This window comes from Macaca nemestrina, chromosome 6 (assembly GCF_043159975.1).
Source record: "Macaca nemestrina isolate mMacNem1 chromosome 6, mMacNem.hap1, whole genome shotgun sequence".
In the NCBI taxonomy this organism is placed as follows: Eukaryota; Metazoa; Chordata; class Mammalia; order Primates; family Cercopithecidae; genus Macaca; species Macaca nemestrina.
Genome location: NC_092130.1, coordinates 2,655,078 through 2,668,464, shown reverse-complemented (window position 1 = coordinate 2,668,464; position 13,387 = coordinate 2,655,078). Strand labels below are relative to the sequence as shown.

The 13,387-nt window shown below is 44.3% G+C and overlaps 1 protein-coding gene across 1 annotated transcript in view; it reads right to left on the bottom strand.

The window, feature by feature from the left end:
- Positions 1 to 6,565: 6,565 nt before the first annotated feature.
- LOC105484013 (ADAM metallopeptidase with thrombospondin type 1 motif 2) overlaps positions 6,566 to 13,387 on the bottom strand; it is a 235,700-nt gene continuing 228,878 nt past the window's right edge. The window contains exon 22 of the mRNA XM_011745152.3: positions 6,566 to 10,178. Within this exon, the coding sequence (XP_011743454.2) occupies positions 9,721 to 10,178 (458 nt within the window). The 3' untranslated portion in view covers positions 6,566 to 9,720. The remainder of the gene's footprint in view (positions 10,179 to 13,387) is intronic.

The following is a 13,387-nucleotide window of genomic DNA, read 5'->3' as shown; positions in this document are numbered from 1 at the left end:
CAACTTTTAATATATTAAACCAGGTTAATTGAACTTTGACATCTTTATAATATTTATTTGATGACCCTTGTCTATCCAGTAATGTTTTTTTGCCTGAAAATCAAAAGCCCTATATATACAGAATTATGGTGATATACATTAGAAACACTGTAGTTTAAATTGCTTTAGAAATAAAGAAGAAACTGCCACATTTGGGAACTTTGCTAGGAATTTAAATGCCTATTCTCTTTCACCACTAAAACTTTGTGTTACAGGTTCGTCACACATTATTGGAAATGGCACTTAGTTTAATTCCAATTGTTAGAAATAGACAATTTTATATTAAAAGTTGAAATATAGGTTCCAGAAATTACTGATTTGATAATTCAGGCCAAACATCCTGCTGAAAACAGCTAAAAAAGGCAAAAGGCTGAGCAAGAAAAAAAAAAAACAAAACTCTTGAAAGCATCAAATAGCTGAAAGGTGAGTTGGAAATTCTCAGCCAACATCAGGGAGGGGATTGGAATTCAGAGAGGTGAGCCGTAGCCACTAGAAAACTTAACAATCATATGAACCAACTTGACCTGACACCCCCAGAACACTTTAGCCAACAACAGCAGGATATGCACTGTTTTCAAACACATACGAGCCATATACCAGGCCACTTACAAAGTCTCAATCATTTAAAAGGATTGAAATAACACAAAGTATGCTTTTCTGGCCACAATGATATTAAAACAAAAACAGGAATAAAATGGGCCTGGGCACAATGGCTCATGCCTGTAATCCCAGCACTTTGGGAGGCTAAGGTGGGCAAATCACTTGTCAGGCGTTCGAGACCAGCCTGGCAACCCCATCTCTACTAAAAATACAAAAAATTAGCCAAGTGTCGTGGCGCATGCCTGTAATCCCAGCTACTCAGGAAGCTGAGGCAGGAGGATCACTTGAACCTGAGAGGCAGAGGTTGCAATGAGCCGAGATTGCACTACTGCACTCCGGCCTGGGCAACAGAGTGAGACTCTGTCTCAACAACAATAACAAAAAAAAAAAAAAAAAAAAAGAAGAAGAAAGAAAGAAAGAAAATTGGGACATACCCAAGTATTTTGAAAATTAAAAACAATTTTTAAATAATCCACGAGTAGAAGAGCAAACTAACCCAAAGCAAGAAGAATATATTAAGGATGCAAATGAAAATCAGTGCAGTAGAAAATCAAAAAGCAGGAGAGAAAAATCAGTGAAACAAAAAGTTGCTTCTTGGAAAAGACCAACAAGATTGAAAAACCTTTAGCTAAAGTAAGAAAAAAGGTAAAAAACACAAATGCATAAATAATGAGTGAATATGGGGATGTCATTACTGACCCTACAACAGTTGAAAGGATTATAAGGGAATACCAGGAAAAACTGTATGGCAACAAATTAGACAACTCAGATGCAATGGAAATTTCTAGAAAGACACAAACTACCAAAAGTAATTCAAGAAGAAGAAATATAAAATCTTAATAGACTTATAATAAGCAAAAAAAAAATTGAATTCATAATATAAAATCTGGCCACAAAGAAAAGCTTGGGTCAGAGGTGTTCACTGGTGGTCTATCAAACATTTACGACAGAAGTAATATCATTTCTTCACAAACTCTTCCAGTAGAAGGAATAGGAAGGACCACTTCCCAATTTATTCTATGAGGCCAGTGTTACCCTGAAACCAAAGCCAAAGACATCATGGGAAAACTATAGAATATAGGTACAAATGCCCTTAACAAAATATTAGCAAAACAACTTTAGGAACAGAGAAAGAGAATTATATACCATGACCAACTGGGATGTATCTGTGGAATGCAAGGTTGATTTAACATCTGAAAATCAATTAATATAATAGACAATATTAATAGGATAAAGGACAATTTATGTTATTACCTCAGTAGATACAAAAAAAGATATTTGATAAAATCCAATACCCATTCATGATAAAAAAAAAAAACCTCTCAATAAATTAGGAATAGAAGGCACCTTCCTCAATGTAATGAAGTGTATCTGTAAGAAGCTTACAGCTAACATCATACTTAATGGTGAAATACTGGATACTTTTCCCATAAAATGAGGAATAAGGCAAGCAGGTGTGCTCTTGCCATTTCTAGTCAGCATTGTAGGGAAGTTCTAGCCAGTCCAATAATAAAAAAGAAGGCAGTCCAGATCGAAAAAAGATAAAAAAAAAACTGTATTTATTCACAAATATGAAGAAAATACCAGGACGGGCACGTGGTTCATGCCAGTGGTACCAGCACTTTGGGAGGCCAAGGTAGATGGATCGCTTGAGTCCAGGAGTTTGAGACAAACCTGGGCAACATACAAAACCCTGTGTCTACAAAAACAAAACAAAACCAAAATAGCCAGGCATGGTGGCATGCACCTGTAGTCCCAGCTACTTGGGAGGCTAGGAAGGGAGGACTGCTTGTGTCCAGGAGGTTGAGGCTGCAGTAAGCTGTAATCATGCCACTGCATTTCAGCCTAGGCAAGACCTGTCAGAGCGAGACCCTGTCTCAAAAGGAAAAGAAAAGAAAATACTGAGGAATCCATTAAAAAAAAAAAAAAAAAAACCCAGCTACTAGAACTAATAAACACGTTGAGTACATTTGAGGACCCAGGATTAAGACACAGAAAGCAACTGTACTTCACTATACTAGCAATGACTAATATGAAAATGAAATTAATAAAACTAGTCCATCAAAGAGAATAAAATGCTTAGGAGTAAACTTAACAAAAATGTGTAAGACGTGTATGTTGAAAACTATAAAACACTGCCTGAGAGACATTAAAGAAAATCTAAATAAATCGAAAGACATTTCATGTTCATAGACTGGAAGACACAATATTGTTACGTATCAGTTGTTCCCTGATTGATCTAATAAATTCAATGTGACTTTTCTCACATTCCAGTAGGCCTTCTTGCAGAATTGACAAGATGACTTAAATACTTATATGGAAGTGCAAAAGACCCCAAAGAGGCCAAACAATTTAGAAAAATAACAAAGTTAAAGGACTTCATACTCCCTGATTTCAAAGCTTACTAAAAGTTACAGTAATCAAGATAGTTGTGACATGAATGCAAGGAAAGATGTAGATCAATGGAACAGAACTGATTTAAAAATAGTTCTTCATTTGTGATCACTTGATTTTTATCAACATACCAAGGAAATTTTATAGGGAAAAGAGCCTTTTCAACAAATGATGTTTGTTTTCAAAAAATTATGCAACAAAATGACAATCGGATAGAGATGAATTTAGACCTTCATGTCACAACATACATACAAATTAAATCAAAATGGACCATTGGCCTAAACATAAGAGCTAAAACGATTATGCTTTTAGAAAAACAAGGGAATCTTCATGGCCTTCAGCAATTTCTTGGCAAAAGGGTAGTTTTATCAACACACAGCTATACCATGTTTGCATATCCAGATGCAAAAAGAGCAACATGTATCCAAACTTCACTTTAGATACAAAAATTAACTCAAAATACAGACAGAAATGTAAAACCTAGGAATATAAAACTTCCAGAACAAAACATAGAAGAAAATCTTTGTGACCTTAGGTTGGGTGAAGATTTCTTGGATACAATATGAAACACAGTCTATAATAGAACAAATTGATAAACTGAACTCTAGTAAAATTAAAAACTTCTGCTCTTAGGAAGACACTGTTAAGAGAATAAAAAAAGAATAAAAATACAAGCCACGAACTGGGAGAAAATATTTGCAAAGCATATTTTTGGTAAATTACTCATAATATGTAAAGAAATCTCCAAACTAAATAAGAAAATTTAAAAAACCTAATAAAAATTTGGCAAGGTTTCACAGATGCCTCACCATATATGCACATATACATGACAAATAAGGGCATGAAAAGACGTGTCCATCAACTGGTAAATAAACAAAGTAAATATATCTGTACAATGGACTACTCCTCAGTAATAAAAGGGAATGAACTATTGATGTACTCAGTAACACGTATGAATCTAAAACATTATGCTGATTGAAAGCAGAGAGTAGATACTTTAATTGCATTTTATGAAACTCAAACGAGTTAGTTTCATTTTATGAAACTCAAACGAGAGACCTGTGGCTGCCTGGGGATAGCAGTGAAGGGGAGAAGATTACAAAGGAGCAGAAAGAAATTTGGGGGGTGATGGATAGGTTCTCTTTTTTTGTTTTTTTTTGAGACAGAATCTTGCTCTGTTGTCCAGGCTGGAGAGCAGTGGTGTGATCTCAGCTCACTGCTGCAACTTGCACCTCCTGGATTCAAGCAGTTCTCCCTGCCTCAGCCTCCCGACTAGCTAGGATTACAGGCACCCGTCACAACACATGGCTAATTTTTGTATTTTCAGTAGAGATGGGGTTTCACCATGTTGGGCAAGCTGGTCTCGAACTCCTGGCCTCAAGTGATCCACCCGCCTCGGCCTCCCAAAGTGCTGGGATTACAGGCGTGAGCCACCATGCCTGGTCGGTTCTTTATCTTGATTGTGATGATGGTTTCCCACTTAGATACATGTTTCAAAATTTGTCAATGTATATACCCAAATATGTGCAGTTTATTAGATGTCAATTATACCTCAAAACTATTTTTAAAAATTGGGTATGCATTTTATGTATATTTGCTTCTTTATTTCATTTTTCTATAAATTATTCTTTATTCATCCACAGTAAAATAAAAACAGTACGTGGCTTCAAAACTAACAGAAGGTTAAAATGGAATGGGGAAAAAAGCAGCCAATCCAAAGGAAGGAGAGAGAAGTGGAGAAATAACACAGAACGGTCAGGAGGAACGGAGAGCACAGAAGGCAGCCAGAGGGTGCTGGCCGCAGGGATGGCATTAGAGATAATGAACTAAATGGTCCAATCAAAGGATTAAAATGTTGGGCTGTATTAAAACTGATATGTCTACAAAGCTCAAATAGAGCACATAGGATACAGAAAATTTGAAAGTCAAGGAGAAGTTATATCATGCAACCTCTCACTAAAAGAAAGCTGATTTAGCTATACTGGACTAACATTGGGGGAAATTTTCAAGACAAGTTATTTCTGGGAATAAAATCAGTCAATTCATTAAGACAAAAGGATGATGTCACCAAGAAGATAACAATTAGAAATGTGTATGTTCTAAATGTGGTTTCAAATAGTAAAAAGCTTGTTCTTTAAAACAAGGGGAAAAAGGGGCCAGGTGGCTGTGGCTCCCGCCTGTAATCCCAGCACTTTGGGAGGTCAAGGCAGGTGGATCACCTGAGGTCAGGAGTTCAAGACCAGCCTGACCAACATAGCAAAACCCTGTCTCTACTAAAAATACAAAAATTAGCTAGGCATCGTTGTGGGCGCCTGTAATCCCAGCTACACTGGAGGCTGAGGCACAAGAATCCCTTGACCCAGGAGGCAGAGGTTGCAGTGAGCTGAGACCGTGCCAGGCACTCCAGCCTGGGCAACAGAGCCAGACTCGGTCTCAAAAAAAAAAAAAAAAAAAAAAAAATAAATAAATAAATATAAAAGAAGGGTAAAAATGGACAAAACTGCAATTGAAATGGGAGAAATAGTAAAATCCACGATCAGTGGAATCTACTGAAACAACCTTCTGGCTGGGTGCGGTGGCTCACGCCTGTAATCCCAGCCCTTTGGGAGGCCAAGGAGGGCTGATCACCGGAGGTCAGGAGTTCAAGACCAGCCTGGCCAATGTGGCAAAACCCCATCTCTACTAAAAATACAAAAATTAGCTGAGCGTGGTGGCATGTCCCTGTAATCCAAGCTACTCAGGAGGCTGAGGCAGGAGAATTGCTTGAACTCAGGAGGTGGAGGTTGCAGTGAGCCAAGATGGCGCTATTGCGCTCCAGCCTGGGTGACAAGAGCGAAACTCCCTCCAGAAAAACAAACAACAACAACAACAACAACAAAGCAAACAAACAAAAAAAACCTAACTTTCTATCAAACTGGTAGAACAAGGAGACAAAATCAAGATACAAAGTATTTCAATAACAAATCAACAAATTTGACATCATGGGCATGTATAGATAATATCCCCAACAACCGCCAATTCCCTGTTCTTTTGGAATGCATGGGAATACTTACAAAAATTGGGACAGAAGAAATCTCCTCTGCCCTCCTACCCCTGCTTCTCCCTCTACCTGCTGATAGCAACAAAGGCCGGAGATAAGGGAGTTTTCTTTAGAAGTGGAACACGAAGTATAAGTTGGGTGACCAAATTTAACAAATAACAACACAGGATTCTCAGTTGAATCTGCATTTCAGAGAAACAAAAAATAATTTCTTAGAATAAATATGTCCCATTTTCATGCTAAAAAAAAGTGTGTGTGTTGTTTCTCTGAAATTCAAATTTAACTGTGCATCTAGTATTTCTTCTGGAAACCCTAATCACAGGAGAGAAGGGATTGTCATCAGGGAGGAGATGTCTGGAGACTCTTCATCTCTTCCCTGAACTGAAGGTTTGGTTGCGGCGCTTGGCTCAGTCATGTGACGTGGAGAGCCGCTCCATGGGGAGCTAGGAGAGGGAACCTTTCTTCCAGGTGCCTTCTGCCCTTTGCATGGTTCTCCCTTCAGCAGCCATGGCTCAGTGCTCCCCAGCGCCCTGACCTCTCAGCCTTGTGAAGGCAGCACATCCTTCCATTCCACCCACGTTCCAGCCAGGCACGGGCACAAGTGTAATCAAGACAACAACAAACGCAGGCATGATTTGCAAAAACACAGACATTTTAACTTTAATAAGTTATAAAAGTAAGGAGTCAAATTTTACATTACAGAACAAAAATGTATTGATTGCTGTATCGGTAAGCCAGAATTTTGTGATTTGAGTTCAGCACCTTGATTCAGTATGGCGGCTACCTGTCATACAGGAGGGAGGAGGAATGTAATGCTTCATCTGCTAAGATGTTGCTATTGAGCACCATTTATATACTCAAAACAAACAGAAAAACCTTAAAATACAAACGAAAGGCTTATACATGAAATTCCATGGGTTTTCCAAAAGGAGTAAATCAGAGAACTGGGTCCCACAAACCTAACACGAGTCTGCCCACTAATGAGAAGTGTGTCAGGGACACTGTTGCAGATTTTCTAGTGCAGCGGAAGGTCTGAGTCTCATCATGCGGTTAGAAACTCAGCTGGAAGACACCTGCCTGCCTCCTCTGGGCGTCAGGAGCCTCTCAGATGCAGAAGCTGGCTTGCGAAGATCAAGACTGTCACTGAGCCGGTTCTCCAAGGGGTCCCCAGCTCAGAGGAGATTTGCATCGTTTCTCAGAGCCCGGTCAACGTTGCCATTCCTTGGACAGAGAGACTTCTGAGGACCATCCGGCTCTAGAGGACTCTTTTGATACATGGCTCAAGGATTGAGGATGGCATAGAGGGTCATGGCCGTCAGTCCCAGAGGGCACCTTGCTCCCTTCAGCAGAAGACAGATGCCCAGGGAATGCCCCAGCTGGGCCTCTTCCCAAAGGCTTCCAGCCTCAAGCCAGGAAGCCCTGATCTGCTGAGATCTGGGAATGGAGTGTTCCCATCCAGAGGCCCCTAAGCTGGGTAAACCGAGTCACACTGTCTGCCTAGTGTTAGTCCTGAATTTCCTCCATATCCTAGGACAGACCCAAGTAAGAACCGCCCAGTTCTTCAGCCTGTGAATAGCACCAACTGTCCTGGGTTCAACCAACAATGGAAAGCCTCGGGCTCCATTTCCTAATTACAGAGGCAGGATTGCACACATGCCCTAAACCACATCTTCTTAAGGAAGGGGTACTATGCAAGATACTCACAAAGGTTTTCTCCAGTTTGGTTCTCCAGGAGACACAGGGACAGTGCGCAGCATGTGTGGGATGCAGTGACGGAGGGCGGGAGGCTAGCCATCGAGGTGGAGACTGAAGCATCAGCCCAGATTCTGTCCTTGCTGGTTCCTACATCGTCATTTTGTCCCTTGGATCATACACACAGACCCACCCACACATGTGCAGCCTCAGACAAACATATTTAGCACCTCAAAACTCAGTAGAAGGTAGGCACTATGCTATTATCCTGAGCCTCATCCATATAATGGGGAAATAAACAAGAACAAATTCTCGAAGAATGAGGATTGGTGAGAGTACACAGCCTCTAGAAGTTTCTTAAACAGGAAAAGCTTAAGAATTATGTCAGGCTAAGCCCAGCTAAGGAGCTAATGTGCCCCTGGGTCTTGTAATCCTGGAAAGTTTAAGCTTCACTTTCATAAAATACCAATGCGGTGAGAGGTAAAACCGATCCACTCTTCTCCCATCCGCCCCCACTCCCTTCCTCCTATTTCTCTCTTACTTGCATCTTGCTCACAAAGCACCATGCTCTGGAAAACAGGCGCTATGAAAGTTTTCAAGGAGCAAAAGATAATGTAGGCTCTCCCCATCTCCCACCCTATGCCCCCATCAGAGGCCACATTTTGTGGTCACTGCTGGGGTCTGGAGCTTCTAAGAGACAGAGGCGAGAGTGGGGCAGGGCTGGACAGGGAAAGCCCATTCCCAGCAAGCAAGCAAAGCCCACAAAGCCCAGGATCCCAGAATCCTTAGGCTTGGCCATAGGGAGATTCCAGGCCCTTGAACTGCTCACTGAACCTTCCCAGTGGAGCACGTGCCTCCCTCATCCTTCTTAGGTACTTGGGGAGGGAAGAGGCTCTCTGGGGAGCCCTGAAGCCAAGGTGGCCAGGGAAGAATGCAGGAGCTCTTCCCCCAGAGCCTGGAAGGCAGCCAGCAAGGCCAGGACTAGTGGACAGGGGAGAGGCCTGGGAGGACACCCCACTGTTTTCTTGGCATGGACCCTGTTTAGACCTATCCTTATGTCCCGTTATAGGATTCTCATTACTTTCGCGGGTGAAGAGGACAGCTGCACAGCTCAGACTCGGTGGAGACATTCAGATGCAATACAACATGAGCACCAAATAGGTCAGATGGCCTTTAGTTCTTAATTAGCAAGACTGCATCAGGCCAAGCGGAGGCCTCCTTAAAATATTCTGAGTTGACCTTTAAAGATTGAGTTTTTTCATGTGAAAATCTAGACTTCTTCCGACAAAGGACACCGTCTGGCAAGGCCAGGGAGAGCGGAGCAGAGATGAAGAGACATACAGATTTCACAGTGGCAGCAACGGCCAGAGCCAACAATCAGCTCCAGGTGAGTGTGGCTGTCAGGGTGGCCATGGTCCCCAGCGGGCCACTACACTCACCCTGGTCACCTGCCTGGCCCTGGAAGACCATTTGAGTTCATCACCTCCACTTCATTGTACTCATCTTGGCAACTGGTCAGTTATGCAGTAAATCACCATTTCTCCTAAGAGTCCCACAGGCTGTGTCTGGGGATCACTAGGGAATGTCATGCATCACCGCCAAGGAAAGGAAGATTCCCAATCACTGCTTAGCAACTTGGGGCCTATTTTGTTTCTCTCAGAGTGATCCCTCCTGCCCTGCCCTCACTGACAGAGGCTGTAGAGCCTCTATATTCCTCTCCACTCCACACCTGACACCACTGCAGGATTTGGTCGCTCCTGGGCTGGGAAGCACGTGTGCTAACCTAGTTACCACATGCTCACGCCTATCTTCCTTACATCATTCCCCCTCTTTGTTTTCTCAAAACCTTTTGGAATCAGGAATTTTGACTTCATCTCCATGACACAGGATTTGCTATCCCATGGAATATCTCTATAAGCAAGAAAAAATGCTAGTGATGCTATCTTTCCATTTTATTAGAACTTTCCGAGCATCTCTTTCTTCCGCATCTCGTCAATGAGCTCTTGGATTCTTTGGTTTCTGGTCTTTTCATATGGGCTTGGTCGTCGAGGGATTAGGTTGGGTGGCTGGACTTCATCTTCTAGGCCATGAATTTTGTAGGGTTCATCTACAGCATTGGTTTCTGGGTGATCCTCTGTGGCATTGGTGCTGGAGGCATTGAGAGGGACATCCAGGGGGGTGCTTGGTGATGGCTGCACCTCCGTGACTACAGTGGGCACTGGGAGGGTGGGCATGAACACATCAATGTCGTTGTGCTTCCCAGGCGGTGGCTGTGTCCTGCCCTCCACGCTGGTGAGGTTGTTGTGCAGGTCACAGGACTTGCAGCACAGCTTGTTGTAACCTGGGATGGAGCAGTAGCGAGACAAGACTTCCATCCTACAGAATATTGACTTGTCGCCTTGGCAGTGGCCCTCTGAAAGAGAAAAGTGGGACAGATAACCAAAGGACAAGATAAGGGGGACTTTGTTCCCCCACAGGGTACAGCTTGCTGGAGGAGGCATATGGAAGAGCCCAGAGACAGCACAGAGGCAAGTGAGCCCAGGCAGAAAGTCTGTGTGGGTTCAGTGTCAGAGCATTCCCAGAGCAGGCAGCGTCCAGGGACCCCTGCCCTGAAGTGCTGACACACAAGCTGTGAGCAAGGCTTCCCTCTTCCAAGCAGGCCCCAGCTGAACCTGGATGTTTCAGTATCTCTTAAAGTTTGAGAAAGAAATGAGGCCTGTTTGTTCTTACAGAGTGATTCCAAACTCATCTTAAGGAATAGGACATCATCACATCTTCACATTTGACATCCCAGTGGTAACCCCAATGAAATTTTGTGGCAAGGCTTGACTCTACAATAATCTATAAGTAGTAACTATAACAAAATTAAACATAGAAGAGTCAATTCCTAAGACCCAGTATAGCAAATCCCAGTGCTGCTGTGGCCCTGCCATGCTCCACAACTCCCTTATGTTGCTCCCGTTCTGACCCAAATGCCCCAGATGATCTTTTAACTGAACAAAGCCTAAGAGAAAGTTAAAAATCACCCAAACCTGCATGGGCTCTCTTACACTTGCCTCAACTTACCTGACAGCCTCATGTTCAGCCTCTGCTCCATCCCCCTACGGCACCACCACCTTGCGCATCCAGCCATTTCCCAAAGAAACATGCTGCCCTCACATAGATTAATCCTTCCACCCTGCACATCCTTCTCTTTCCTTTCCACCCAAGAAATTGGTCATCTGTGGTCCAGCTTGCATGGAGAGCCCCCACTCTCCACAGAAGCCACCATTATCTCTCACTTTCCACCCAGCCGTCTTCTCTCTGGCCCATGCCTGAGAGACCTCTGTCTGCAGCCACGTTCATCACCTCTTCTTTTGCTCACTCCTCTTTACCCTCTGTCTTCTTCCCAAGTTTTCGCCCCTTCCCTCTCCCCACCTCCTCATTCCACAACACAAAAATTAAGATTATTTTAAAAAATTCACTCAAGAAGAAAGAAGAAGTCATGTTACAGGAAATACTCAATCCACTATAAATTCCTAATCACTGACCTCCGTGAGCCCAACACCACCTGTTATGGTCTCTCCTTAGCAGCTCTCTGCTCTCCACAGTGATGACTTCAGACCTTTCCCACACTAACCCCTGATGTGCCCTCCTTTTCCCTCACTCTCCTTAGTTGAACTCATCTACTATTGAAAGGAAGGAAGGAGGGAGAGGGTGAAAGGAAGGAGTAACTGAAGGAAGGAAAGGAAGGAGAAAAGGAAAGGGAGGGAGGGACAAAAGGAAGCAAGGGAGGGAGAAAGGGTCAGGCACTGGATGGGAGCCACATCTTACAGTTATCCCATACACCAACATATGGCACCATCTACACCTGAAGCTGTCCAACCCGTTGAAACTCCCCACAATAACAGACAAGACCCCCCTCCTCCCATCGAGGGCCAGTGGTTCTGATGTTCTCCTGCTTCTTAATGGCCACTGCTCCAACCTGTAATTTTCCCTTAGAAGCTGGTGACAGACCACCAGCCCCAAACCCCTGAAGCTTCAGACTTGCTACAAGCCAAATCCACTAAGCGCCTGTGGGTCCCAAAAGCCTCTGAGACCCAACCCCTGCAGCGTGAGCTTAGGGCTTCTGCTGCACCCCCCACCCCCCGTCTCGGTGCATGGTGTTTCAGGAACACAAGCCAAATACCTGGGTGCCCTGTCCTAGAAACTCTCAGATATGCCCTTGTTCCTCCCCCTCTCCCACCTCCACCCTGGCTGAGCGACCTCTTGGCTGCACTATGGGAGGGGTCTGTGTCCATTCTTTACCCATGTCATCTAGCTATCCTGCTTCAGTCAGAATGCTGTTTTCTCACTGAAGATGTGACCATGGCACACTCCCCCCACCCCCTGCCCTCACTTGAAGCCCCTAACCTGTCCCCTTCACCTCTCCAGCCTCCCTCTGGCCTTAGACTCCTTGCTCTGCATGGACCTCCTTCTGGCCACAGGGTCTTTGCACATGCAATGCCTCTGTCCTGCCTCCAGCTACCAGCCTTCCTCCTTCAGGGGCAGCGGGAGCACATCTTCCTCAGGCAGGCATCGCCTGACCTCCTTGAGCAGGTCTCTGCAGCACACGGTCTCAGCGGCTGTGCCTTCCCAGATGCAAGATTGCTCACATCTAATTTTCAGATACGTGACTAGTGCCAGACGATTTCATTATCCTGAAAGCTCCGAAGGGCAGAGCCCCAGAGCCTAAAACAGTGAACCAAATAATGCATAAAGGCATAAAAAAGATAAGATATGAAACAGATCAATGTGAATAACTGAGGAAGTTCAAAACAGGTAAATTTTGAACCTAAAAATAGCAAAGCTCTAGGCAAGAAGAACGCAGAGAGGCCCATGCATCAGAGGGCGCCCAACTTTGGCCCTGAGCTTCTAAGCAGCCAAAATAAGGAGAACACATGACTGGCTGCAGGTCCACCATGAAAAGGGAGTTAAAACCCATCAGCCATCAGGAGAAGTGTGGGTCTCCCTGACACTGAGCCCAAGAACCATGCTCACAATGCCAGGGAGGAAGGGGGAGGGCCTGGTGCCCAGGGGAGATGCCAGAAGTCAAATCGGAAGATCCTGAGATGTGGCTGTCAGGATTTTGCAACTGGCAGAAGGCTTTTCTCAGATAAAACTCTTACACAGATGCCCAATATATGACACAGATAGACTCAGACATGATGGTGTCAGACATGATGGTGCTGTTTGACGGTGGGTGGAGGAGACACAGGGCTCCCGTCCCTGCCCCACCCCATCCTCTCCAGCAGCCTGGGAGGCTGAAGGTGTGAAACACTGAGCCCCACCCTCAGGGGAACACTGGGGGTCCTGGATAAGAGCTGATGGCAGCCTCCCCACCCCCTACCCCACAGGCTTTGACAAAGGAGGGAGCCTGGGCCTGATGGTGCTGGGAGGGACACCCCGGCCGCACACTGTCCCCTCTCCTGTTGCCCGTGCTTTTTCCTTCACACAAGTAAGGCTGGTATTACACATTTATCCACATCTCCACTCCCTCACTGTCTTCCCTACCAGGCTGGGATCCCTGAAAAGCAGGAATCACATCAACCTGGTACAGTGGTGGGCCACCTATGGCTAGTGTGCCAAGTCCCTCCCTCCACC